The sequence below is a fragment of the Fusarium pseudograminearum genome, chromosome 2 (genome assembly GCF_000303195.2).
Source record: "Fusarium pseudograminearum CS3096 chromosome 2, whole genome shotgun sequence".
Lineage (NCBI taxonomy): Eukaryota > Fungi > Ascomycota > Sordariomycetes > Hypocreales > Nectriaceae > Fusarium > Fusarium pseudograminearum.
In genome coordinates this window covers 8,220,071-8,246,710 of record NC_031952.1, presented here as the reverse complement: position 1 = coordinate 8,246,710, position 26,640 = coordinate 8,220,071, and the positions used below count along the sequence as shown (strand labels likewise).

Sequence of the window (26,640 nt, the reverse complement as noted above, 5' to 3'; positions counted from 1 at the left end):
GAGGCCGCGCTGGTTCAGTAATAGCATGGGAAGTACCTGAAGGCAGTATCACAAAGTCGAGACCAGATGCAGCCACAGGCATTGTGAAGTGTTTGTCGTTACACAATACAACAAGACAATCCGTGTAACGTCTGAGACAGGTCGGAGTACCTGATCACCCAACCCACAGTCTAGGGTATAAAGGTAAGGAACAAAAAGCTGGAGCCGTGGTTGAGATAGCATTAGCAGACCTACTTATATGCATTTCTCACGGTAGAGATACATGAGAAGATGGCTGTGCGAGGTTGGCAAGATCATCCACGTTCATGCAGTGGCTGCTTAGGCAGACGCATCAGCTGGACGTTATGTCATCAGGCAATCAGGTAGGTGAGCCAAGACTGATACCATGACAACGAAAATGCATCTCTCAAACATACGTATCTAGCATCGAGCAAGTTTTGGAATGCCGAGATGAGTAATTCAACACCACTTTACTTAAGTTAAGCTCTCCACAGCTCCGTGAGTACTACGGATAATTGAGACGGAGAGCGGAGTGTTCCGTATCACAAGATTTCACAGTCGTTGTCAAATATCTTACTCATCCTAAATATGTACTTACCCTACTGACGGCAGGTCAGGTGAACCGGTTCCTCGGGCAAGGGCTGACGCTTAATTCGGAATAAACCCATGTGTCATTTTGGGCCTGAGGCACTGATCTCGCCGTGAGTGGATTGATCTTGTTAGATCTGACAGATCCTGGACGCCTGTCACTAAGCCAACTGGGGTGAGGTCTCTATTTCTCATCTGTCTGCCTGTGACTTAGGAATAATGTTCGACACCTCTGGAAATCTATCACTCAGCCCCCCTCTATGGAGTCACTTGAGTTAGCTTGCTGCGAATGTGCATGAAACAGATAACTTACCCAAAAGAATACGAGGCCGGTAGAAGTAATAATCGGCAAAACTTTTCTTTTTCCTGCAAGGCAGGATACCAAGACGTCTGCCATTAATCGGGATCGGCGCTTCAAATGATGTCTATCAACGATGTTGTGTTCTCAGAGATCACGCTCCTCTGGCTGTGATTAATATCGTACACTGTAAATTAAAAATATGTCGTTGTGTATGGAAGGGATAGAAATAGAAAACAACTGACTGGCATAAGAGCGACAGTCGTGATCAATTAAAACATCCTGTAACCGAATTGCCCACTCATGGATTAGAGACTTTGTTCAGTTGTGTATGCTTTTTTCACTTGCCTTGCCAGGTCAGATAAATTGTTTCAATTACGGACAAGCCTTGAAACACATCAATTATGCTGTCGTGAGCCAGGTTATTTAGTGGAGTCATTTGGGGCAGAGTAAATCCGAGTTGTTCAGTTGTGAGAAAAGTTAAAATTGCTTTTCGGTAGTTTTACTGCTGTTCTTGCTAGAGTGGAATTAAGAACGGAATTCTATCACACGAATGGACATGAGAAAGGTTGTAGAGGATTGGTTACTGCAAAATCAGGCACCAGATTTATGGAATATTCTATTATCCCCTAATCCCCTAGGGGCAGTTATAGAAGGTTTCCGGTCGGGATGATCCGCACCGGGCCACCGGGTAGCGACTCCGCATACTTAATTAAGCTTAACCCCCTGATGTAAGTACTTTGATTTAAGTTACTAGCTATCCAGAACGGATGGACTTGTTTCATTATAGCTTTGGCAATTGAGTGCTCATGAGACGAAGTGTATTAATGTCAGAGGTCCGTGTAACACCGTCATTGTTGTGTGTGTTGCCGTGTGGCACATCTCACGTTGTGCTACGTGAGTTGCAAGCTAGCTAGAGGCTCATGACACAGAGCACCAATTACAAGACTTGGGTTTTAAGCTAAACAAAACAGATCCAAATTGTTTGACACAATCGCATTGTTCCAAAACACATAGGAAAAGGCCTCCAATGCGCTAGTACTATTCAACATAATGGTTGAGCTTCCGCTCGGCAGAGTAGTTGAATACCTAGTCAACGATGATAGTTTCCTGTCGCCTCTAGGTATCATGCTACCAAGGAAGCTCTACAACGCCGTCATCAATTGTAGGACTGCTTAATTATCCTTCAAACGTAAGGGTTTAGCTAGGCATCCGCTGCCAATGATAGGCTAAAACGGGGACTTCGTATGGAAGACTCTACTCACGAGCGAGCTTGTGAATCCGCTGAATTGCGCACAGCCCAGTCGGTCGAGAAGCTTTCTTGTCATCGCAACGGAGGGACTAGCATACAATAGTGGCTGGAGCTTCATTCATTACAATTGTGCCTAGCATTCAAATGTGGGAGTTGGCATAGCCATACGTGTGATGCTAATGTAGATAAAGATAACTAGATATCCCCTCGAATGAATATACCTTTTTAACTCGATATAACTCAGATAAGGATTATATATCGATTCTGACAGATCCAAATTACCTTTTTCCATAAAACCGAGAGATAAACTCTCAATATGGCACATTTTCCTGGTGGAGCGTACTCTGATCCCGGTGGCTTCGGTACTCAAAGTACTACTTGGCAGGGTATGTTTGTCTCAGCCCAGCCTGATCAGTGTCCCATAACGGCTGAACGTTCCACTAATACTGCATCTATTACAGGCGGTCAGCCCCCGAACGTTGCTCTGCGTCTCTCTCAAGGTTACTCTTATTTGCCTTACGAAAACCATGGTGGAGGGAATAACGACTTCTCCGACAATGACGACCAACATGACGAAGATCATACTCCCCATGGAGCTGGTGTTCGGAAGCGGTTTGCCTGCCCCTTCTACAAGTGGGACCCGGACAAGTACCAGTCGTGCGAGCATTACAAACTGACGAACTGGTATAACACCCATCAGCATATTAGTCGTATCCACGGTCTTGGTACCGTCATGAATAGTTCGTACTATTGTCCCAATTGCCGCCTCCTATTCAAAGGGGATAACGCAAAGGTAGTACGAGACATCCATGTTCGAGACAAGAAGTGCGAGAAAACAACCAAGGAGGAGACTGGGATGCTTCTCCCAGAGGAGTATCACATGCTTGGGAAACTCGGCAAAGGACTTTCCAATGAGGAGAGATGGAATGCTGGATGGGGAAAGATGTTCAACTCTCTGGTGACACCGTCGTCTCCGTACTTTGAGAGCCGAGTCGACCTGCTCCGCCGACATGCGCCCGAGAAACTAGGATGCGCCCTTGGGGCCCTTGGCGTCCTTGGGCTCGATGATCTGACCATCAGCAGAATTGTTGATGAACTCTTTTCTGCCCCGATCATCCCGCAAAAGGTCTCACAACAGTCCTACATGACCGGTCCAGGTGTCAATGCGTCCCTCACCCAAGCCGCAGGCTCAGCCCAGTTCAACAACAACAACAACACCTGGTTCTTGGCCGAGTCCCAGGTATCTCCTTCCCCTGTCCATGTCCCAGTTGCTTCCTATGCGCCCGGCCTTGCCCAATACGCTGTGATGAATGCGCCATTGGACCATACCATGGAGCAGATGGGTCCGGGTCTTCATCTCGAAGCCACTAATGCCACGGGGCTTTCATTCCCTGGCCAGGCTGGAGCCTTCTTTGATACTTCGGGTCTGCAATCCACTCTGCCTCTGCCACCCGATGAAGACTTGGCCATGTACACCGACCACGGATACATGAGCCATAGCTTCCCGCCGGGATCGATTTGATGGTGAACAGGCTGGCGTGGTGTTTCACGCCGAGTCTTGGCCAGCTACTCTGGCAGCTACGTTACATAAAAATCAGTACTGATTCAGTGGTTGACATAAATGTTAGATCACTCTTAGTGTATGTATAGCCTAAGAGTAGACTAATACTTTCGTCTGTACTGCGTCAAGTCCCCATTCTTTAGTAGCCCGTCTGTCTCGGAATGTTGTTTTGTTTTGTTTTGTTTTGTTTTGTTTTGTCCGCGTTTTCTCGTTTTCAGCTTTCCCCTCATTTGCCTCATTTGGTCCCTTGTCTCTCCTTCTATTTTCAAGGACCCGCTCTTGGCAACTGCCATTATTCTTATTCGTTTCTCGATCTGTATCACTCACACTCCTTACTTCTAGCTGATTATGATGGATGTGGCCATGTATTGTTTGTATATAACTAGAACCAACTGATGACACTCTTTTGACCTGACTGCCCATAATGAATGTGAATATCCATCTCGTAGCCACGCTACTGTCGCCTTCGGTATCTCTCAATTTAGTGAAGAGTCTCCCTTGTTCATAGCCTGTGTGGACGAGTCAGTTGTCTGCGTCCCTATACCTTTCCATGATGTCACTAAGAAGATCCTCCAACGCCAGCTGACACAGCGCAGCTTGTGCATGTTGATCCCCTTCCACATTCGTGTTGAGTCCCTGCGCCTGCAGAAGTTCAGAGACACAGCGTCTCCCATCCACCATAAAATAATCCCGGGCGACAGAAATCGTCAATCGCCTGCCACTGTCCAGGTATGGGGACAACGGAGGCTCTGTATTTGGGAAGATGGTGGTAAAGATGCGATTCCATCTTTCTTCATCGCTGATATTCATCTTCACTATCCTCATCAATGCATTTTCCTCATGTGCATTGATCCCCTTTGGTACTTGTAGTTCTTGAAGCTCGCAAGATCTCTTAATAATATGTCGATCCCGGTGAATCAATGTCTCAAAGATTTCTGAACACATTGGGCAGTACAATGGGTCAACGTGATGACCTTCGAGGTGGCCCATAACATCATCCATTGACAATAAACTGTGCTGTGAAGAGCATCGTCCGTATCGTTCAGGATACACGGTTTCGAAAGGGCAAGCATAGTGAAGATTCCTTTTTGGCGGTGAAACGAGGACAAACCCGTCGTCTTTGTATTCATGAACAGTATTGCCAAACAAGTTCATGAGGCGCGTTGACACTACTGGTCCATCTGAAGAATAAAAGTCCTCGTTATGGAATTTGTTGTTGTTTTGAGGTGCCACATACTGCACTGTGTTGATGAACAATTGAAACCTCTCGCGTAAGAGGGCATTCAATGGTTGTCGAACTTTCTGAATCCAATGGTGCTCAAGAATGGTCTGCTCTCTATTAGAATTGCCGTCGACATCGTCATAGCATGGTTGTGTATCAAAATCTGAATTTGTGTAGAAAGGAGTATAGTCTGCGTTGCCGCAAACCTGTTGAGACGAGTAGCATTCGAAGGACAATAAGCTTTCCAACAAGGGAAAAGGCAGTCTATCGCACTCGATGAGTTGTGTATAAAGGTTAGATGCCATGATTGTAGGCAAGGAATTATAGAACAGATAAAGACTACTGGATGAATGAAGTGTTTGTTGTATATGAAAGCGATATCGTGTTGCTGTATATATATAACATCATTGACATGTAGCCGCCATTTAGCCAGCGATTGCTTGAAAAGAAATTTATTTGTCATACACTTGCGTGGCGCTTACGGGTAACATTGTAATTTTTCAAACAATTGTGTGAAAGGTATGCACAACATAAGCCACGTTCAAATGCGACCCGTGTTTTCACATCTGTGAATGTTTTCTATTGGATAAGGCGCTATCTGACACAGATTAACTTGTCAGTAGGCTACATTCCCCACATAGATAACCAGCTCCAGGAAGTGTCCTCTCAGCCCTATATACAAATAAATCACGTATTACTCACCTTCAGAGTCCAGCTATAGTCATTTTATCAAAGTTCCTTTTCAGGCTGAACATTATCTTAGCAAAGCAGCGCATGATGGCGCCAATACTCTGCTTATCGAGTAAGACACAGCTCTTGTGTTGGTCGATCAGCCAAGGCATATCGCTTCAAATTCTGCCTTTGGATCATTAGTTGCGAATACTTGGACAACCACAGTTTCAAAATGAAAGTCCACTTCTCAGTCGTGATATTGGAATGTGAAGTGGTGAGACGTCGAATCGTGAACACAAATTTCAGTAGTGGCCTGAACATAGCCATGTGAGAAATTTGGATCGCATGTAAACACCAATATTAATGGAGAACTGAAATTGGCAGCGGGCTCGCCGGTGGGCATTCTATGGTTGGAGTCGTTGGTACTGATTAGCATATTTCAATCGAGCTGGATGGCTTCAAACATGCGAGTCATGTAACGCATGTGTCCCCGCCAAGCCCATTGTAAAGTGTAAGCGTGGGAACACAGATTAGGCTGATAAGTCGAACAAAAGAACCAACCAACAATACACTTTGGGCGAGGAGAGCGGCACATCCGAGTTTGCGATTGCTTTCAACCTGATGAATGATAATGGTAACATTGGTGGACAAGGCTCTGGCAATCGAGATTGGCAGCTTTGAACCCTGTGATCCGCTACGGGAATACTCTGGTAATTATCAAGGTCGTCATGGATAACATGACCAGACACCAAAAAGCCGCTTACGAAATCATCCATAATCACCAAAGCTCTTAATAGCTTACATCGGGCTATAACTTGAGGCCACCTCTGTCAGACTTCTCTATCATCGCCAAAGCCAGTAACATCTTGCCACAAATCTCGTTTCGATCTTCTAGCCCCACGCTAATTCTCAGTATATGTCGAGGGAGTCCAGTAGCAAGCAAACTGCACGCAGAGGGTGACAAGAGTAAAGTTGATCCCAAAACTTGATTCCTTACAGACGTCCAAGGTGTCATACAACACTAATAACATTCCCATATCTACCATTTGTTCGGTGGTGTCTCTCGTATGAGGCGAATATTGGTCGTTGAGATGAGTGGTTAACGCTGTGCAATCAACGGGTGATTTTTGAGTAGTTTCACGACGGCCATGGCATTTTCATTTGCCGTTTTCACGCCACCGATACTATGGTTGTGTATTCCTTCCCACTTCCAAGACTGCCTGGGTACTTATGCATGCATAGAAGAGCCCCGATCGACACATATATGCTGAGTGGAAAGCAGATTCATGATGACAGTTATATTAAACTCCAGTGTTACTGCTCTAACAATCCTTTGTGTGTAGTCTTGTTATTGTCTACAGGTTTTCTGGTTTCGTAAGTACATCTTGAAGTTATTGGTACTCTTGGCTAACTTGGTAAATAGACTGCGTTCTGGTCATGTTGCCATATCATATATAACTACATGCAGAAATGGGGGTTGCATATTATGAAAGGTATCCTTGCTATTTTCGGCGTTTTCGTATATGGCTTTCCTGGCCTCTCGTGTATCTGAACTAAGATTGCTAGAGGTAGAGACAATATGTTTCTTAGCAATAACTGTATCTTAGTGCAATCTAAGCCTGTTTGACAAATCGTTGCTTATGAGACTTGAAAAGCTTAGATCGATCCAATAGCTCCCCGGTAGCTGAGCGGAGAAAGTCAACTTGCAAGTTGTTAGCATCCTGGAAACGAATAGTTGCATAACTGAAATCATCTGCATAAGCAAATGCATTCTCCGGTCCCTTTGTTCCAACAGCGCTCAACCCTTCAATGTTACCTGTTCCACCAGAGATAATGTACATTGGCGCCTTGGGATCTTGTTGCCCAGCAGGGTCAACAGTGCCGTTGTAGACTGGATGGAATCGTTGGGAATTATGCACGTGGCCAAAAACACCCAAGTCAACGCCGTACTTGTAGAACAGCCCCTCAAAAGCTTCTTGGCAGGGCTTGCATCCCTCGTTGTTAGTGGAGTACCACGGACGATGACCTGCCACGATAAGCCAGGGTGTAACGTCTCGGTCAACGGATGACAGGTCGGCCTCAAGGAATTGTAACTGTTGATTTGGTCTTCCGAAAGGTCCACCGTTCAAATGGGCTGAGCCACCGGGCTGGTCAGGTGCATCAGGAAAGTCAGTCTCAGTGTCGATCATAACCACATGCGCCATGCCATAGTCGAAAGAAAACCAGAATGGCGGGTTTGCAAGTTGTTTTGCCTTGTTGGCGTTTACTTTAGCGGTTGCATCTGAAGATGTTGAGGCAAAAGGAAGAGGCATGATGTTGCCGAATCTAACCATGAAATCTGTAAAGTTCTTTTGTCCTTCGGGGCAGAAATGATTGAGGACTGGAATTTCTTCGCAAGCAGCCTCGTGGTTTCCAGGGGACACCATATAAGGCTTCCGACCCGCAATCGGGGCAAGTTGATCATAGAAATTCTCCAGGATGGCTTGATAGGCCTCCTGTCCATGGAGGAGATTCTTGGGCCTCTCAAACCAATCGTCGGCGTAGCCAAGGTCACCTGGATGAATGACAAACTCGTAGTCATCGACTGTTGTGGCAAGTCTACCAATAGTTGTATGGTTCAGCGATGGTTGGATAGTCGGGATTATATCACGCTTGGAATGATCCATGTCGATTGTGAAGCCATCTTGACCGTAGACGCCAAGGTCGATGATAGCATTGATGGCAAATGGAGTTTTATCTCCGGCCGTGCGAGGGCTCAGAAAGTGGTCGATGGTTGAGTTCTTGGATACAATCTTGTAGTAGTACGTCGTTGCTGGTGATAGACCATCGAGAGTGACGGAGTTTACCCAGGTGCGAGAAGTGGGATATGTTGTCGAGATGTCGGAACATGCTTGTTTATCTAGGGCGTTCTGGGAGGTGCCGTATTGAACGCAAGGTTTTGCTTGCTTGGCATAAGTGTTCCACCCAACAGTAATACCTAGTAGTCATGTTAGAACTAAAATGTTTGCTGTAATATTGGGGAGAGGCACAGACTGTTTGGTCCGCCAAAAGCAATGCGCTGTTGAACTGGGGTTGACAAATCTGATGGAATAGGTGGAAAGCTAACTGCAGCTTCGACACCAGCTCCTAGAAATGGCAGGATTATAATCAAGTTTTGAATAGAAGGCATGTTGGTATACATGTTGATTAATAGCCAATTACTGCCTACAATTATGATATCTAAGAAAAGGGAAAAGTCCATGTATTTAAAGCCTCGCAGTCTACCGTCGCTCTTCTCGTTCAATCACGTTTCTCAAATTCATGTGCCGTGTAGCCGAACAGCTCTATTAGATATACAAAATGTCCCTATTGAGAATATACTCCGGACCAATTGGTATTAAATATGTCGGAGTCCGGCAATTTGCTTGTGATATTAATAACCTCGTGGTTATTCAGATTCATCTCATTGGTAGACTGGGTTAGTGACCCAAAATGGGAACCGACAGGCCTTAACCAGGGTTTGCTGAGGCATTAAAACAAATTGCCGATTATACTCCGTTGTGAAATACTGTACTTAATATCTCCCACCAATTATCACTCTATATAGATTTTCTCGCTTTTGGCTTGCGTAAGCGATATCCCAGCCAGGATTATCTCACATGGTTATTCCATGGTGCTTGTGCTACATGATGCTTCAGACGAGGCCTTCGACCCCAATCCGAGTCCAATCGCAGAAAGCGGCCACCATAACATTTGAACCCATTTCGACGATAGCTCCGTGACGATCCCAGCGAGTACGTAACGCCCTGAGTCTCCGACCTGCCACACATCCTTGCACAGGTGCAAAAGGACTGCATAGTGGCCCAGAATAACGAGTGCTTGAGGCTCACGCAAGGCGAGAAGCTCGATATATTTAGGCGGTATTAGTACTGCCCAGTTGAATACCATTTGTATTCCTATCTTCCGAGAGTTTGATGACAGGAGATAATCTAGCCCAACTTGCAAATATTGCACTGAAGTTATGCAGGCCTCCGTCGTTTCTTTGTCCAAGGTGGAGTTTCTGGTGATTGATGCGATGAGTTCACTTAATTCCCGACCTTGAGGCGAAAGCTCAGAAAGCCTGGAACCCCAAATCAACAATGGTCGAAGTTCAGATTGCATAAGGAACGGCCAAGTGGAAGTTCCAATAGCATGGACTCCGCGCTGTACGTGGATATACTGGATGTACTGGTGGAAGAACATTGAGAAGTCTTGGGATTGACGGACGGCGGCAAGCGTGCTAGTCAGCATATCTCTTGCGAGAAAAGAGGAGAACAGGAGCGCAGGCACGCAGTTGGAATCGTCGATGTGCAAGTTCAGTGAGTTGAACTTCTCTATACTGGTGTGTTGCAGTTCCGTTGCCTGTCGCAAATATTTCGGTGATAGAGATGGTTTGACAATGGCGAGATGACGGGCCGAACTCGCAAGAGTCTGGTATAGCAAGTATGGTGCATCTAGACCAACGTTGAGGACCAATTTAGTGAACGAGGCCTGGAGAGCCTCGTCACTATCTGGAAGTGGAATGCCGATTGAGAAATGGATGAGTAACTCCATATGTTGGATATTGACATCGTTGTGAAAGTCAGTAGCGCCTTGAACTGGGCTACCGATTGACAAGGACAATGGCTCAAGCTTGGGATATTTCGGGCCGTGATTGGTGACAGACAGCGTAGGAGTGACTGGGCATGATTGGTGTGGACGTGGACTGGGAAAGGAACATGGTCGTTCACTGACAACACAATTACCACAGATAGGCTGTCTTTCGTCGCACTGGTTCATCAATCATATGAGTCAGCCGAAGAACATATATCACGGAACTTCAGGGCTAGTAGACGATTACCTTGATATGTCGACGTTTACATTCCATGCATCCCAGCCTGGACTTTTTATGCCTTCGTCGTGACGTTACGGAAGCCATAGTAGGGCATTTGTTACTGTAATTATCAAGGTACACTTGTCCAAGTCGGGAACACGGTTTTTAGAAGAAATTGAGTCACGTAAGACGCAAACGGTGCAGGGGGACAGAGTTTCGGATGGGATTAAGGGGCACCAGCGATATCGTTCCGGAGCCAATCGCATGATTTACGTATCGAAACAACACCTCAATCCTCCATTCCGAATTCGTGCTTGTTGGTGGAGCTGCCTGTGGATAATTACGTATGGGAATAGAAGGACATCTACGGATAGATCAGGGGGTAGCCTCACCAACGCCGAGACATTCTATGCAAACGCGTGCGACCTGTATAAGCAATTTATTTATTTCTAGGGTTGCAGCTAAACCCTGACTCCCTATTCTAGTCTCATCACTTCCCTATACCTAGCTATAAATGCCATCCATGCCACGACACAGAACCATATTCGCTTCTGGATTTCTTTTAGTTGCAAAAAACATCCTCCAGCCAATCCAAAGAGACCTGGTTCATCAACACCGAAGCCCCAATCTGGCAATGTTCACCGGCACCTAAAAGGTCCTCAAATACATGGTGCGTCGCAAGCTTTCCCAGTTCCTTGGCCAGTTTCGCAGCTTGTCCCTCAAAAAAGACATCGCTTTTAGCTTCACCAACAAACACAGGAGCTTTGATGTTCTGAACATATCCTTCAAGTGTGTAATCCTGGGCCGTTTTGACAAAGTCATAGGCTGAATGAGTCTTGAACGTCCATTCGCCTTGGTTGAGGCCCCATCGCATGGTTGTGGGAGTATCCGGGTCCGCCTGGAGTTGCTTCCCAAGGCCATCGACGTACTCCTTCTTCCCACTTAGAACAGCCTTGGCAGCATCCGGGCCGAATTGCTTGAGGATAGCTTCGCCAAAGTCATAAATACCATCGATGGCGAGAACGGCTGCAAGTCGATGTTCAAAGGCAGCAGCTCTGGGGGCCAGGAAGCCACCAAATGAATAACCCATCAATGCAATCTTATCGGCGTCGACGTCATCGCGAGTGAGGATGTAGTCCACGACGGGGGTAACGACCCTTTCCCATTCGGGGAAGAATCCGAGATCCTGGTATCGGCGGACCGTTGGCTGCCCTGGGCCTTCGTACACGATAGCGTTCATGCCACGCTGAAGAAGAGCTTCACCCATAACATGGTACAAGTCTTCCATGGCTCCATCGTAACCTTGTCCGAGAATAACTGTAGGGCGTCTTCCGGGCATGTTGGTTTTAAAGAAGATAGCTGGGATAGTAAAGTTGTCCGCACGAATCTCTATTCGTTCTCCGGGCTGCGGCAGCAGCTGAATAGCTTTGTCGAAGTCTGCAGCTTGCTTTTTCCATAGATCCATAATTCGAGGGTCAGTCCAGTTACCGTGAAGATACACATCGGCGGCGCGGTAATAAGTGGATGATCGAAAGAATGCATTTCTAGCAGAGACGGGATGCTTTTTCGCGTCAATTGCGATAGCCTGGTCGTGTACGCGAGTAGCCAGGCTGTTGAATTGTTCATAAAAACTTTCAGAATCTCCGTCCTTGATATTGTTGGCAGCAACAAGAACCTCGCCAATATCAGCGCCTTGGTAGGGAGCGCTTGACATATAGACCAAGATGTTGAAGTTGAACGACTCGTCACCGACGATAGGAGCCATCGTCGCGTTGATTGTGTTGTTGTGTGATCTGGCCATGACGTTGGGTCTGAAGGAATCCGTGGTAGGGAACGCAAGTGCTGGAGTCTGTATCATGATATTCAGCACATTTCCAATGGTAACAATTGTCAGAGAACCTTGGCTTACCAGAGAACAGTTTGCAATCAGCAAAGCGGTGTTTTTGAGGGTAGCTTTCATATTGAAGATGTTGAGTGAAGTCTTTGTAAATCAGAAGTGAAATCTAACGAGTAGGTAAAGAATGCTGTGTTGAGATATACCACTTATACGAAGAAAGACTTGCTACCTTATATAATATATCTAACATCCATCTGGCGAGGCTCAGCGTGCGGATATAACTGACATGGAGAACGATCCTTCAATGCTTAGAACGATCCTTCAGTGCTATCAAGTCTATCATGATACGTTGGTATTCCTTGTCATGAGATCATCTAACCTTGTTTTTTTTTTGTTGAAAGCGAATGCGAACGCACACTGAGCATAGAAGATTGGCAGTGGATCATAGCAATCTCACAAAGGCTGTGTTAAACGAAGACGATGGATGCTAAGCACTAAGAAATGCTACAGGGAACTTGATATTCGCCGATCAGTCTTACGCATGAGCTAAACCTTTCAAGGCAAGTCATTTCGACGCTACGCTCTATAGAGTCTAGTGACATCGTCAGGTACAAAATCCCCCACATGTCGTCGAAACAAGATGCCTCTTTCATATAAACTCATACGTATTTCGGGGTGACGGGCAAATATTACACAGCCACGAGCCGCAAAAGACTTATTTGCTACAGCACAATACTGTTCCTAGACAAAACCATTTGACATTCACGCCATCGGTCGACTTAGTCCCAACGAATCGGATTGCTAGGATTAGAATGGGCTTCGCAGGGAAGCCCTCGCAAGCCTGTGAGCCATGTCGCCTCAAGAGGAGAAAGGTACGTGCCCAAGTCTCTCAACATGCCAGAGTGATAGGCAAAGTGGCGCAGTCTATTCCTGTAGACTGAAATCAGCCTCAATAGATCATTGCTAACCATTTGTACACTAGTGTGACCAGAAGAAACCTCAATGCTCTCCTTGTATACGTATGGACATTGCCAGCTGTGAATATCGGAGCCTTCGAGTCCTCAAAATCAAGGACGAGACACTCAAAGTAAAAGAAAAGGCAAACCAACGCAATCAAGGTCTCGGAAATCAGTCCGAAAGGCAATTAAAGGAAATGCGTCCAATACGCCATGTGGTTGAGCCCATCCCGGAAAATATCCCATTACCACTTGAGGCCACCGCTTTAGGATACTTCTTTTCCATCTTTTCACGCTCAGGAACTTTCGCTTATTTGCCTGAGTATTCGTCTTCCTTGGTAAAGGATGGCAAGATCACACAAGCCCTGTGTGCGTCAGCATTGGGGTCAATGGCATTACAACACAGAGATGACAACTTGTCGTGTATAGCTCGACAATACTATGCCAGATCATTAGTCCAAACGAACCAGCTACTCAGCCAGCCTGAAACGGTTGTTCTCGATAGTACACTACTTTGCGTACTTCTGCTATCAGCATTTGAGGCCCTCTGTTTCCATAATGGCGGTGATCCCGAAAATTGGAATGCTCACATTCGGGGATCTTCTCAGCTTCTCTTGTTAAGAAGCAAGACGCAGTTCCAAAGTCCCTTCGGGCGTTTGTTATTTCATCATGCCGGGGTGAACGTACTGATCGATTCTGTCGTTCATCAGACTTCAGTATCCCTTGAACTTAATCGGCTTTTTGAGTATGCCACATCTTCTTCTTCATTGCTTGATTCTGTCAGCAAAAGTATAATGTTTCTTCTTTGGCGCATGGCTGTGATATCTCCGAACATGAAGAATATGACAGCCAATGAAGTGCTCAAGGAAACCCTCGAGTTACATGACCAGGTGAGTATCTTACGCAAGGACCTTTATGAAATGGCACCGTTTGAAGTCATTCACAGCATGGATGGCAATGAGAGGAGCCAAGAGGTCCACAACCTTCATACCTTTGAAGGTGTGATGCATCGATACCAAGATCAGCAGACAGCTCGCTTATACAACGCGGCTAGGCTGATAAATCTATATTTACTGCAGTTGATATTTTCTGCCCTGAAACGAGGATCTGGTATAGAGAGTTCCTGTCAATATCCTAATACTGACTGCATCATTCCCGAAGCAAGAGATTTCACGATGGAGAAAGTACTTGTCGAGAGCGCAGGGCTGGTCAGAGATATACTAGCCAGCGTTCCGTACTATCTGGACCTACTCGAATCGCAAAACAGCATAGAGGCACGGTACCTCATTTGGCCATTGACAAGCATCGTTAGTCTCGACGTATGTCCGCCCTCAGCTAGGGACTACATCAAAGATCGCCTTATGGTATTTGGCTTCAAGTACAATATGAGACAAGCTATAGAGGTGGCAAAGATGCTTGATCAACGAGATCACATACAGAATTGGTGAGGAGCTACCAGTCTCACAAGGGTTGTCCGTGCAAGATTTGGCTAATGTAAAAGTACAAGCAGTATGCATATTATCCACATGTCTTGAAAGTTACAAAGTCATGGCTTGCTCTCGTCATTGCGTAGGTAGTCCTTACCATAGACTCACCGCTATGTCGTGAAGGAAGTTGGTGCCGATGAAACGTATGCATGGCGAGACACCACCGGTCATCGATTGTGATTTTGGCGCCTGAGACAATGGCTTCAACGATCGTGTTGGAAGCGCCAGCCAGGATGTATACAGTTCGCTTGTCAACATCTAGTTTGCCAGAAAAGGCTTGACTAGTGTTGCCAACAATGACGGAGAAGCCAAGTCCGTGAACATCGGAGGCGCTGTCCGGCACGTTTTTAAGGACAAACTCAGATATCAACTCGTTCTTGCCCGAAGTCGCCTTCTCGATGGTGCTGTTGAACTCGAATAAGATGGTACAAAACCTTTGTCCAAGCTCAAATTGATCTCTTCCAGCACATATACCTTCCGGTAGGGAATATTACTACATTCTCAGACTTTACTGGCATCAATTTTTCCCTTTCTGATGTGGCTCATAGAGCATTGCGTGTTGCTAAGCTGTGTAGATCCACTGACGCCTGTTCGTGCCAGGCCTTATCCGGGTCCGCCTGGAGTTGTTTACCAAGACAATCGAGTAGCAAGGTAAAAGCCAATGTAGACAAAGTTTACAACCATCTTGTCATGGGCAACAATAAATTCATATAGATAGTCCAGTTTTTAAACCTGTTTGAGATCTAGGGCTATCAATTTAATATTGCTCAGAAGCTATAGTAAAGTACTGATATATCGTCTGGCCAAACTATTATGGCCTAACAGTCTTAACACAGATGAGATAAATACCACTACGTTTTACCGAAATGCCCTACCCTGCTGACAGTGACCGAGAGTTCTTTGTATCCCACAGAGACATTCTATGGTTTTCAATCCTCTGCGCATCAAGTCTGTACAACTCTGGCAACCCAGCAATGCGTAATTGTGCACTGTTCCTCCTAGCCTCTTCGACAACCCAGCGCTCCTCCCAGGATAACACTTTTAATGTAGTAACTAGATCCGAGGATGGGGCGGACGTCTCGGTGTTGTCATATTGTCGGCGCCAGCGAGAGGGCCACCAGCGACAGAACCTTGATTCTCTTGCTTTTCTCACAAATAGTATGCTACTTTCCATGAGGTTGCTGCCAGGCAATGTTGTAGTAAGTTGCGCGTAGAATAAGTGTTTAAATCTTGAGAAGACTTCATTATGAAAGATAAACTCGTTGCTGAGAATAATGTCGTGGAGTAGATCCTCAATAATGTGAAGATCACAAATGAATGAGGATCGTTGTTGATGGTGGTATCCATGGTTTGCCAATGAGTCAAGGTTATCAATGAATGTTTGATACGCATCGTAGTCAAGCACCTGTGATGCCGACGTAGAGACGTCAAACTGCAATTCAGCGCCGAGAACCATGCCGTCCGTTCTGATGACAGTTCCATCGATGAGTTCGACCGGTCTTCTGTATTTCTCTCCTCTATGCACTTTCAGATTGTGACGACGGGCAAAGCCTCCAGAGGCAATCATCAGATCCGATCCGGTATCAGGGAAAGCAGATGCTTCGGCACCATTGATAGCACAACGAATAAGATTTTTCGGTCCTTCATCGAGAAGAAAGAGGTGATTTCCTCGCCGAACGCAGGGACGGATTCTTTTGATAATCCTGTCCCTGAATTCGGTAAAGACTTTGGTCATATCCAGGAATTCCCTACCCAGCACTAGGTCGTACACGCAGTTACGAAGCACGTGAAACTCACGACGATACACTCGTTCTTCATTCTGGAATTTGAAGTAGCCCATGAACTTTCCAACACTCTCGGCATTGCTTCCTCCAGGTAAACGTATCATCTGGCTCCTGGTTATCTCGAGCTTCATGCTGTGGCGCTGTATAAACATTTCGGAAACACAATCTACTGACGATCCCGAGTCTGGCAGACCGTTGATAGCAATACCATTGATGAACCCCGGTACTTCGTAGCATGGAGTGCCACCGGTCTTGATATCGCCTGACGGCCAAGTGATCGATGTTGCCCGGGGCCTCTCGTTTAATGCCACGAATGCTGGAGGGTGCTTTGTTGGTTCTTCAACTTTATCAGAGACATGGGTGGTCTCTGTCGAGAAACGTCGACGTTTTTTGCAAATGGGGCATTCCAGGCAAGGGGGGCAAGAACCTGCTTGAAGAGGCCTTTGACAAACGCAGCAGACCCATACCCAAACAACCTTTCTTCGCCTCGGAGCCAAGTCTTTAATTTGGGGCACATAAACAAGAGGAGACTCTGATAACCCGATTTCGTCTCGTGGACGAAGAAAGGACTGTGATCCTCCATATTTTGAAGATGTAGGTCCATTATGCACGAGACCAGAATCCGCCAAACCATTATCTTTCTTGAAAGGCGTTGGAAGTTCGAGGTGGAGTGTTCTTGTCGTCTCTGAATTCGGCATCTTGAACTTGAAGGGCTTTTTGTAGTCTCGCAGGGGTTGAAGCTCACTTCTCTGGCCAGCTTGCGGGGGCTGCATTGATGCTGGAGCTACAAGATGGATGGCCAAATGATCGTGAGATAATTGGTACGCGTTACCCAATTCCTAACCTCTCTGCAGAATATGATGGAATATATCGATTTGGGTAGACGCAGTGACCTTCACCGAAAACAGCGACAACCCAAGAAACCTTAGATGAATGAATATGTAATAAGGCAGAAAGCCAAATGCTGAGGCTGAGCACAGCACAGACCTGAGACAACATGCAAAGTGGCAGAGTAGGACTGTCTCGGAAATGACATGCGATCGAACGTGCAAGAATCTTATTGGCTACTCACATTGATGCATTACTTCGCCTCCTGTCTTCACAGCTACATAGCCCCAATGACAATGCGTATATTAGCCTGCTATAGGCTAGCAAGGGAAATGTGGCTGAACACATCATTACCATTGAGATGTCGTCGAGCGTTTGAAACGGACCGCCTGGGCTATACCTACAGGTTTGTTAAATGACCCAAAAACCGCTTTTCGCCTGCAACCGAGCAACAGACGTCAATGGATATCGAGATGGCAACCACAGCGTCTGGCTTTCCTGGTTTGGCTCAAAATATAGCTTCCACTCCAGACTACGAAACTTTCATTTTCCGGAAATTTGACCGTCTCAGCGCACGCAACCTTCTTCATCTTGAGAGTAGGCTCGCTTACCTCGAATGGAAGCTAGACCGCGCCGATGAGCAGGCTATGCAGAGCCAAGATAACGAGACCCTCCGATCTATGCGAGCATGGGAGGCGTTTGAGGAAAATGCAAAGGATCAAAGTCGTGCTGAGAATGCTCGGATGGCGATAGCAGAAGAGATAAAAAAGACACTGGGAGAATATCGTGAGGACACCCTTTTTTCTTTCTTTTTTGCTTCTGAATTCTAACAATGAAATGGATGATGCATTATTACGCCAACATCAGATAGCGTCACTGAAAGCGCCCAGAAAACGGACTGTAGAGGTATTGCGAAGCCAGTCATATGAACAAGTGAATGATACGTTTGGAAATAGAACGATCGGCCGTCCGTTCCTCGCAGGTCTATCTGCAAACAGAATTGACGTTATCCATCAAGGGGATCTTATAGCTCTCAGGCGACTGTCAGAAAAAGATCCCCTGTCTCGGTTTTTGCAGGATCATTGGAGGTTCAAGGTACTTTCTCTCATATGGAACTACCCCATTCTGAATGATACTAACAAGTCAAGACCACCAAGCTTGCAAATAACACTGAACACATCAAGGAGAAGCATGTGGCTTGGGCCGCTGCCGCAGTGAGCACCTTTGTTGCAGCCGTGCTCTTACTTGGAGCCATTTTCTCTCTACGGCTGCTGGGCCGAGAGGATGCCCAGCTAGGACTCATTGCTATGTTTACAATTCTCTTCGCAGCTAGTATTAGTGGTTTAACAAACGCAAGACGAGCCGAAATATTCGCGTCAACTGCAGCCTATGCAGCTGTCCTAGTTGTTTTTGTGTCTTCATCGCCATCAGTCGCAAGTATAGATAATTGTACATGTATCAAAAAGGCATAGCAATTGTACAGAATTAATATATAGAAGCAATGGATATTAAGATGATATACAGCCAGTGGAGCAAATTATATACAATTACTTTCTGAGAAAGACAATGCCTTCCAAGTCTGTCGTCAAGATGCGGATGCCGTCGTCCTTCAAGATTTTGATACCTGGATGAAAGTTTCCATCGTTGGATTGATTTCAGACTGATATACAATTCAGTGTCTCAAGATTGTCAATCAACTAATTTTGAACGTCCTGTGGAAGAAAAATCCATAACTTCGCCATATATCACTAGCTGCTATAGAGAGTGCTAATGAGCTTAGACGACCAAAACAGACAGACTGGTGGATATTAAATTGTGCCTCTCGTGGATTAAGCTTGGAGGATTACCAATGTGTCTGAGATTTTCATATACCCGCCGTCGACATATACAACACTAGTTTTTATCAGTTGTTTACGACCAGCAATGAGCACTCGAAGAAGCTTTATCTTTTGTCTCATCACGATCAGAAAGTTATCCTTGAATCTACCCTGTGGCTCTTTTATCGCCCAGCAGGTCGAGGCGGTTTATTATAAGCTTGAAGTCCGAGCAAAAGGCTTAGGGGACGATTAAATTTTGTGCACAAAGACTTGTTTTTGAACAACATACATTACCAAGAAGGGAAACCTGGGTCACATCAACACTTGTGGCTTTACTGCCGGTCTTTAACAAAGCAATGACTATACCTTAGAAAACTCGAGTCTCGTGCAGTCTTGTCTTTGTTAAGTGGGTAAAGCCATCAGACTTGATTTGATTAGCGCGAGGATCATTTACGCTCAACCGAGATTAGTTTCTGAGTTCCAGACCCGTTCCTGCAGGGATGCAACTAAAAAAGGCTGCCAATAGTTATCAATAGTACTATCAAGTGATAAATGGTTTGGGAAAGCTGAGTTGAGAAATTATCTGTTGACTTCAGGGGTTTATATCTAGATGAGAAACCTGCAAGCTTTCCTTGCTTTCCAAGTCATTTTTATGTGCTCTCGTCACTGACGGCCTGTTCCATGATGCAGTCCAAGATTCGCTTCTTGGTCTTGGCCCTTGTTAATGCTAATCTCGCTATTGCTGGTCCCTGCAAGCCCAGTCGTCCAACCACAGTGAGCAGTGTCTCCCTTGAAACCTCTGTTACGACCGACGGTATTTCCGAAAGCTTGAGCGATGTTCTAAATAGCCAAACAACAATCCGTACTCTCTCAGCCGAATCATCTGTCGCGACTACTGAGAGCGACGACACCACTGGTCTATCGAGCAGCCACACAAGTGACGACGGCGACCCTTTCACGGCATCTGCCCCAACCAGCGACGTCCCAAGTTTAACTTTGACTGTTCCCCAATCATCAACAACAACTGAAGAGGAAGTCATCACAACCCTGGCCAACGCTCTCGCAGGGGGTGCTTTTGCTAGCCGTGATCCCGACAGTCCAAGCGGCCTAAAAGACTTTGGTGCAACTGGAAACGCCGAATTCCATTCTGGAGGATGTTACAAAGCAGACGGTAGCCCCGATGATGGCTGCGCTTCTTTGACAGCTGGTGAAAGCCCGAATGGCAAGCGAGGCTTTTTCAGTAGACTTGCAAGTATCTACCAGACTATCAGGGCTGCACCTCGAAAGAAGTACACCATCCAGTTTGTGTACCTTGTCAACTCGGCCGGTTCTCAGGACTGTGTTGTGACTGCGGCATTTGGCGACAGACAGTTCTATTCTCTACCTGCTACCAGCTCTGGAGGTACAATAGTCAACTGGGCTAGAGTGCTTGAGCAGGTTGTCACTGTCAATGCGAACCCTACCTTTGCTATCTCCTTGGAATGCACTGGTTCTGGCTATTCGTCCATTTTGGTTGACTCAATCTTCATCTCGGATAAAGTCACCCCTGAGACTATTGGTAACTACCATCTTGAGTTTGGTTCGTATCCTGAATTGGAGACTACGTCTTCAAGGAACCAGGAGCCGAGTCAAACAACGTCAACTGAGGGATCAAGCAGCACCAGTACTGTTGAGGTTGTTTCCACAACTGACATCAAGTCCACCGAATCTGCACAGCACACATCTCAAGCTGACAAAACAACATCAACATCTGAACCCACGGCAACGTCCAAGTGCGCAGTACAATGTAATCTCATTCCTGGCTTCCAGAATAATGACATGTGCAACCTCGTCGGCGTATTCATCAAGACTGATGCCATCTACGGATTCCCCGGTGACGATAATCCTGCAACCCAGCACCGCTCTAAATCCATCGCGGAGTGCGCTGAGTTCTGTAAGAGAGATATGCCGGGTTGCAAATCAGTTGGGTTCCAGAAACTATCCGGCCAATGTTTCTTCTCCAACACGATCGTTACTCGGGATGATATACGCGATGGAAGCGATAGCAAGATGGCTGATTGGTACAATCTTGAGGGATGTTTCACTTGTAGTGTCAGCGGCTGCGACTCTAGCACGTCTACACCTAAGATCCCTTCCACCACTCAAGCTCCGGCGGTCTCTCACACCACTACAACCGCTTCGCCCACACAATCTGTCTGCAAGCCTACATGCCAGAGAATCCAAGACTTGTCTGAACATGAGGATTGGAACTGTGGTCTTTATGGTCATGTCAGCGACGGTGTATACACCCTGCCTGGTGATGAAGAACCCGGAGGAAGCAACCACCATTTCGACAACGTGGCACAATGCGCCGAGGTCTGCAGGACTCTGCCTGATTGTGTTTCTGCTGGATACCAATTCGCTTCTGGAAGGTGTTTCTTCTCCAACGCCGAGGTGACCGAAGTAGAACGAGCAGGTGACAGTCAGTCTGCTGACTGGAACAGCTTGAAGTGCTTTACGTGTTCAGGCTGTGGGCTTGATGATACCTCTACATCTGAGGCCCCTACGCTTCAGCCATCTGCATCTGAGACTCCTACCAGCTTGATCACCACTACCAGAGCCTCCCAACCAACTAGTGCTTGCCACAACAGCCACGGCGAAGTATGCGAGATTAACCACTTCGGTGTTGAAAACAACCCCTATGTCTGTATCACAGGCGGCAGTTTTTCGGGCGATAGCTGGACAGAACCTCGTTCCAAGTATCCCATGCAGGAGAGCGCTGAACAATGCGCAGCCATATGCAACACGCTTGAAGGTTGTGAAACCTCTGCATTCTGGGGTTCCGAAAACCACTGCATCTTCACATCGACAAAGATAACAGCCTCTGATCTTACAGAAGCTGACCCAAGCTATGACGATCCTAGTTTCGATCCGAAAATCGCTGGCTGGAGCCATAAATCCTGCTGGACATGTCCGGCTTGCGTCCCCAACAATAGTCCTCTTCCAAAGAGTCCGACGTGTAACTATAAGCAAGGCGACTCATGCACACGTTCAACCACAGCGGCGGGCGTTTGCAATGTTTCAGGATGGCTAACAACTGGATATCACTCCATGGGATCTTCGTGGTACCCTGATCAGGGCACGAGTGGAAAGTGTGCTGCTATTTGTCGGGCGAGCAGTCGGTGTGTGGGATCAACTGTCATAGGCGGGCAATGCTATTTCGCCGATAATGCTCTTACGGCGGCTTCTATTGTCGCGAGACCGAATAGTAACAATATCTGGGATGAACCGTCGTGCTGGGATTGTCCTGGCTGTCATACTTAGAAGGCTTCACCTATGCATATCATTAAGTTGTTGACCTCTACGAGTGGATTGATCTTATTCAATGCTTTGATAGATAGCTAAGTACTCGATCTTTCTTCTATCCTAGATCTGATCGACTCTACGTCTGATTCAGTTGGGCCAACGCCTCGAATGAAGTCACTCAGTCTCTTCTTCAGTCTTCTATATGATGGCCTTTCCACTGAGTTGTTCGAACCTGTTCCTAACATCGTCCCACAAACCCTGAATAGAGTTAGATTGCCTATAGATCATATTTGTCCCACTCAGCGACAGAAAACATCCAAGGGGGCCGAAACAGAGATTTATTTCTCCTAATCTCGGCATTAGTCTCTAGGCGACTACACAAACTTTGTCGCTCTTGGGAATAAAAGTTCAAGTGATAGCATATCTGGTCGAGTTAACCAGCCTGCCGCGTTCTGAAAAACTTGATATTCAAGCGTGTAAGGCAAATTGGCGGCAGAAGAGCGGTCCCGTGGAGGAAGGCTCTTGTATACCCCAGGCTGACGAAGTGAAAGCCTTTCAAGTATCTCCACCATCAACAGCCAACGATTTCCACAGCCCGTGCCACATGACGGGTCAGTGCACCAGAGAATACCCTTGGTGTTTTCGTTCAAGATGGGATGAGTAGTATAATCATCAGAATGGAATGTAATGTTCGAAAGCCAGCCAATGTTGTAAACATTACTGTTGCCAAATGGAATTTGAACACGAAGGACGACACAATTGTTGTCGTAATACCAAAGGTAATGTGCTCCGCAGTGGCGACAATCGTAACCGTGGTTCTTACACCAATAGTAACGCAAGGTTATAGGCTCGGGCTGCCGAACAGGTAGACCCTCGGCTGGGAAACAGTCGCATTTGTCAGATGGTAAAGACGACACAATAGATTCAAGTTGAGTCGAACTGTGGTGACAGAGTCCATCATAATGTGTTTCTTTTAGTTGTTTCAATAGCCGCGACTTCAAAGCCGGCATTCCAGGGTATTGTTCAGGAGCAATCTTTACCAAGGGAAAAGATCTTGAGTACTCCGAAGAGACGCCACCGAGGCTGCGAAAGGACAAAATAAATGGGCGGTAACGTTTGAAGTTTGGTAGCTGTTCAAAGTGTTCCGTGTGTGTGCAAGCAAGTTTATGATATTCTCCATCATGTACCTTGACCTTGCCCGAGACCTTTATATGTTTGCAAAGGGCAAATTCACCCTGTAGTCCCACGCAGATGTTAGATCCTCTATCACCTTGACGGAAAAGAAGTTCTGGGTGTTCGGTTTTGCATCCACTGCAGTAGACGCGTTGCCAGAGTTTCTTCATTCTTTCTTCCAGTTCGCCCGAGTCGAATAGTTTGCTGCATGGTAGGCATAATGACCTTCGTAGAAAGATCCGCTTGATGTCGCGTAGCTGGTCACACGTAGCTATTGTAGTGAAGCTTTTCACCGTCTCATGCTGAAAAACATCCCACCGGAAATCTGCGAACTGATCATCGCAGGTCATGTTGCGCAGGATCTGGCAGGTTTGGCCATGCTTGTGGATTGTACGGGTGGACGCAAAGTGTGATAAAAGGAAGAGTGGGAATGTGAAAGACCAAGAGACCGGCAACATAATTTATAGCTGCGGCCTGATCTCGATAAGAAAAACTTTAAAAATGAGTCACCCATTAAGAAGTTCGATAGACTTTTTATATATCCTCAGATGTATATTGCGTTTGAGTTTTCATGATGTAAAACCCTATCGGTGTTGTGGAACCTTGTGTGTGTCACGAAATATACCAGTATATTAAAAATATTCATTTCTAGGAGAAATTAATACGCACATATATCATGCATTAAGCCAGTCGAACGTATTCAAGAGTTCAAACTGGAAATTTAGACGCCCTGCCAAACCAGAACTGAATTGTTCTAAAGATCCAAGCTCATTTACCGCATCGTTGAGTTGGTAGTCCAACACACGCTGTATGACAGTTTTGCAACTCGCGCAGAGGTCACCATTCGGCGCTGAAGGGTGAACCCAATCCAAGAATCCCACCAACAGGCTCAGCTTCTGTATAATACTCGATCGGCTCAAACGGCTGTCCTTTGGATGTCGTCCTTGAAAGGTTGGTTCGAGGAGCTCTTGACAGAGAATACCACCACCGGGAACTGCAAAGGCCATCAACTAAAGAAGTCAGTTTTATCCTACGGCGTGCATGGTTTTGACCTACCATCCACTCAAAGTCGCGTCGAATATCCCGAAACTTATCCTTATGAGTCCAGAAAAGCAATGTAAGGGAAATCATTTCAAACGAAACGAGTAGTACATCGCCCTCATCTACAGCACCGTTCTGAAGAAATAATCTCTCGAGTAGAAACATGTTCTGTAGATGTGTCAAACGGGTAAAGATTCTCAACGGTATAACGTTTATCTCGACTTGCGGATCAGAAAGATCTTTCTCGTGCGGTGCGGGTTCTGTTTGCGGGAGAGGTAAATCATGTGGATCGTCAGGGTCGTAGATCAAATGCTTCGGAAACTGGGCTATCACGTTCAATTCGCGCTGTTTTATATTACTTGATAGGTCAGCAAGTTGTCTATAACAATGAGCAGATTTGTTACCTGAGTGTTTCTAAATTAGTTTTTGGATCAGGGGCCAAAGCAATACCGAGGATCTCACTGAGCATCACAGATATCTGGTAGGCAGCTCGGCAGAAACCTGACGGATAGACGCCCCCGTGTGTGTTCCAACCGCCTGGGTTCAATTCAGCCGTTGCACGCTCCAGTGCGGCACCGCCGGCTAGAAGGTCCTCGTCACTGAGATCCAGCGGCATCTGTGTCGTACAGTAGCGAGAATCTAGAAGTGGAGGTCTGCCCGTGAACGCGACAATGGCCTTGTCCAGATTGTGAATGCGCCCAAAAAGACGCCTCTTGTGTTCCGAAGACAGCGACGCCGTGTAGGATGTAATGTTCCTTTGGGCGTGAACGCCCAGGTATGTCATCATTGCCACGGCTTCTCCATGGGAATTCCAAACGGCCAAACCTTTTTAGATCATTAGTGGATATACCTAAACAAGATATATATGACTTACTCGCGTCGCCGATAATCATAGACTCCACGATTGTCTTTTGTTGTAAGAGATCAAGAATCATAACATTTGCGACCGTGAAGTACCGTGCAAGCGAAACACCATGTCTCAAGAATGCCAAGGTTGCCTTGTTTAATGTTCCACTCTCGAGAATGTGAAACTTTTGCCGTTCCATGGGCTCAAAAGAGTTGGGTATGCGCCTCAACACACTCCATAGCATGGTAATTGACTCCCATCGCAAGTTTTGACCACAAAGCTGGCCAACCCATTCCTGGCTGTTCTCTGTGTCTCGAAAAGGCCGTGTCGTGTTGTTGCAAATACGCTCAGCGATGAGTTCAAGATTGACTTTCTCGAGGTTCAGTTGTGACCCGAATGTCGATTCTAGTGACCGGATAATCCCGGGGACCGTAAGATTCGACCATAGCCTGTTCTCGTATTTGGTCTTGTGTGCCACAAGACGATCGTAGCAAGGTCCAAAGATGCATCCCAGAACGGCGAGACAAGTTTGTTGGATATTGGGTGGAAGGTCTTTGAACTTTATCGCACTGCTGGCCTGCATGCTTGTGTCATCGGGGTTGACGCTGAATGCTTCGAGTTTGGAGAGGTAGTTTTTCGTTTCTTCAAAGATTTCGTTATGGCCCGTAACACCGAAAAATGATGGTTTCACCGGGGGGCTGTCGATGGACATTGCATCGTCTCTGTTGTTGGGTCTACCGATGTAATCACCGATAAAGTCGCCCGTATATCCGGAGGCCATCATGAATCATAGGACGAGGAATGCCTCACCCGTGTCATTAAACTAAAATTGACACTGTTGTTGAGCAATATCCCTTTATAGATATAGATCGGTCAATATGACTGACCTTGTAGTTTGTTGACGCATACTCAGTCATTCTTGAAGTGAATCAGATCTGACACACATGACGTTAGCGGAATCGGACATGCTTTGTCATTCAATATGCACTTACCCGATACATGATACTAACGCGGTACAGCTAAACACCAAAACACCAAAAAAATCATCGCAACCCCAAAAAACATACAACAGCCGGGATTCGCTGGTCGTCACCGACCCAACTACTAATCCGCCCCTTACCAGCTTATCTATGGGAGAGCGGACGGGATCCCGAGTTCTCT

At 46.3% G+C, this 26,640-nt stretch overlaps 11 protein-coding genes across 11 annotated transcripts, besides 2 other annotated features; 4 read left to right on the top strand and 7 right to left on the bottom strand.

The window, feature by feature from the left end:
• Positions 1-2,454: 2,454 nt before the first annotated feature.
• On the top strand, positions 2,455-3,660 carry FPSE_03720 (uncharacterized protein; the record flags this gene model as incomplete). Its single annotated transcript, XM_009256839.1, has 2 exons — positions 2,455-2,524; positions 2,600-3,660. The coding sequence occupies 2 exons, from the start codon at positions 2,455-2,457 to the stop codon at positions 3,658-3,660; spliced, it is 1,131 nt and encodes a 376-aa protein (XP_009255114.1).
• A 203-nt stretch (positions 3,661-3,863) lies between these two features.
• Positions 3,864-3,897: a microsatellite.
• A 324-nt stretch (positions 3,898-4,221) lies between these two features.
• Positions 4,222-5,226, bottom strand: FPSE_03719 (uncharacterized protein; the record flags this gene model as incomplete). Its single annotated transcript, XM_009256838.1, has 1 exon — positions 4,222-5,226. The coding sequence occupies one exon, from the start codon at positions 5,224-5,226 to the stop codon at positions 4,222-4,224; it is 1,005 nt and encodes a 334-aa protein (XP_009255113.1).
• A 1,980-nt stretch (positions 5,227-7,206) lies between these two features.
• Positions 7,207-8,762, bottom strand: FPSE_03718 (uncharacterized protein; the record flags this gene model as incomplete). The annotated part of the gene is made up of 2 exons (XM_009256837.1): positions 7,207-8,570; positions 8,627-8,762. 2 exons carry the CDS (start codon positions 8,760-8,762, stop codon positions 7,207-7,209), a joined length of 1,500 nt encoding a protein of 499 aa, XP_009255112.1.
• A 473-nt stretch (positions 8,763-9,235) lies between these two features.
• FPSE_03717 (uncharacterized protein) lies at positions 9,236-10,529 on the bottom strand (the record flags this gene model as incomplete). Its single annotated transcript, XM_009256836.1, has 2 exons — positions 9,236-10,381; positions 10,452-10,529. 2 exons carry the CDS (start codon positions 10,527-10,529, stop codon positions 9,236-9,238), a joined length of 1,224 nt encoding a protein of 407 aa, XP_009255111.1.
• Positions 10,530-10,986: 457 nt separating this feature from the next.
• FPSE_03716 (uncharacterized protein) lies at positions 10,987-12,384 on the bottom strand (the record flags this gene model as incomplete). Its single annotated transcript, XM_009256835.1, has 2 exons — positions 10,987-12,273; positions 12,334-12,384. The coding sequence occupies 2 exons, from the start codon at positions 12,382-12,384 to the stop codon at positions 10,987-10,989; spliced, it is 1,338 nt and encodes a 445-aa protein (XP_009255110.1).
• Positions 12,385-13,073: 689 nt separating this feature from the next.
• On the top strand, positions 13,074-15,125 carry FPSE_03715 (uncharacterized protein; the record flags this gene model as incomplete). Its single annotated transcript, XM_009256834.1, has 6 exons — positions 13,074-13,133; positions 13,244-13,586; positions 13,647-14,107; positions 14,297-14,536; positions 14,619-14,711; positions 14,967-15,125. 6 exons carry the CDS (start codon positions 13,074-13,076, stop codon positions 15,123-15,125), a joined length of 1,356 nt encoding a protein of 451 aa, XP_009255109.1.
• A 450-nt stretch (positions 15,126-15,575) lies between these two features.
• On the bottom strand, positions 15,576-17,261 carry FPSE_03714 (uncharacterized protein; the record flags this gene model as incomplete). The annotated part of the gene is made up of 1 exon (XM_009256833.1): positions 15,576-17,261. The coding sequence occupies one exon, from the start codon at positions 17,259-17,261 to the stop codon at positions 15,576-15,578; it is 1,686 nt and encodes a 561-aa protein (XP_009255108.1).
• Positions 17,262-17,789: 528 nt separating this feature from the next.
• Positions 17,790-18,146, top strand: FPSE_03713 (uncharacterized protein; the record flags this gene model as incomplete). The annotated part of the gene is made up of 1 exon (XM_009256832.1): positions 17,790-18,146. One exon carries the CDS (start codon positions 17,790-17,792, stop codon positions 18,144-18,146), a length of 357 nt encoding a protein of 118 aa, XP_009255107.1.
• A 1,671-nt stretch (positions 18,147-19,817) lies between these two features.
• On the top strand, positions 19,818-22,436 carry FPSE_03712 (uncharacterized protein; the record flags this gene model as incomplete). Its single annotated transcript, XM_009256831.1, has 1 exon — positions 19,818-22,436. One exon carries the CDS (start codon positions 19,818-19,820, stop codon positions 22,434-22,436), a length of 2,619 nt encoding a protein of 872 aa, XP_009255106.1.
• Positions 22,437-22,792: 356 nt separating this feature from the next.
• Positions 22,793-24,049, bottom strand: FPSE_03711 (uncharacterized protein; the record flags this gene model as incomplete). Its single annotated transcript, XM_009256830.1, has 1 exon — positions 22,793-24,049. The coding sequence occupies one exon, from the start codon at positions 24,047-24,049 to the stop codon at positions 22,793-22,795; it is 1,257 nt and encodes a 418-aa protein (XP_009255105.1).
• A 216-nt stretch (positions 24,050-24,265) lies between these two features.
• Positions 24,266-26,260, bottom strand: FPSE_03710 (uncharacterized protein; the record flags this gene model as incomplete). Its single annotated transcript, XM_009256829.1, has 4 exons — positions 24,266-24,601; positions 24,648-24,990; positions 25,037-25,457; positions 25,507-26,260. 4 exons carry the CDS (start codon positions 26,258-26,260, stop codon positions 24,266-24,268), a joined length of 1,854 nt encoding a protein of 617 aa, XP_009255104.1.
• Positions 26,261-26,535: 275 nt separating this feature from the next.
• Positions 26,536-26,627: a repeat region.
• Positions 26,628-26,640: the final 13 nt, after the last annotated feature.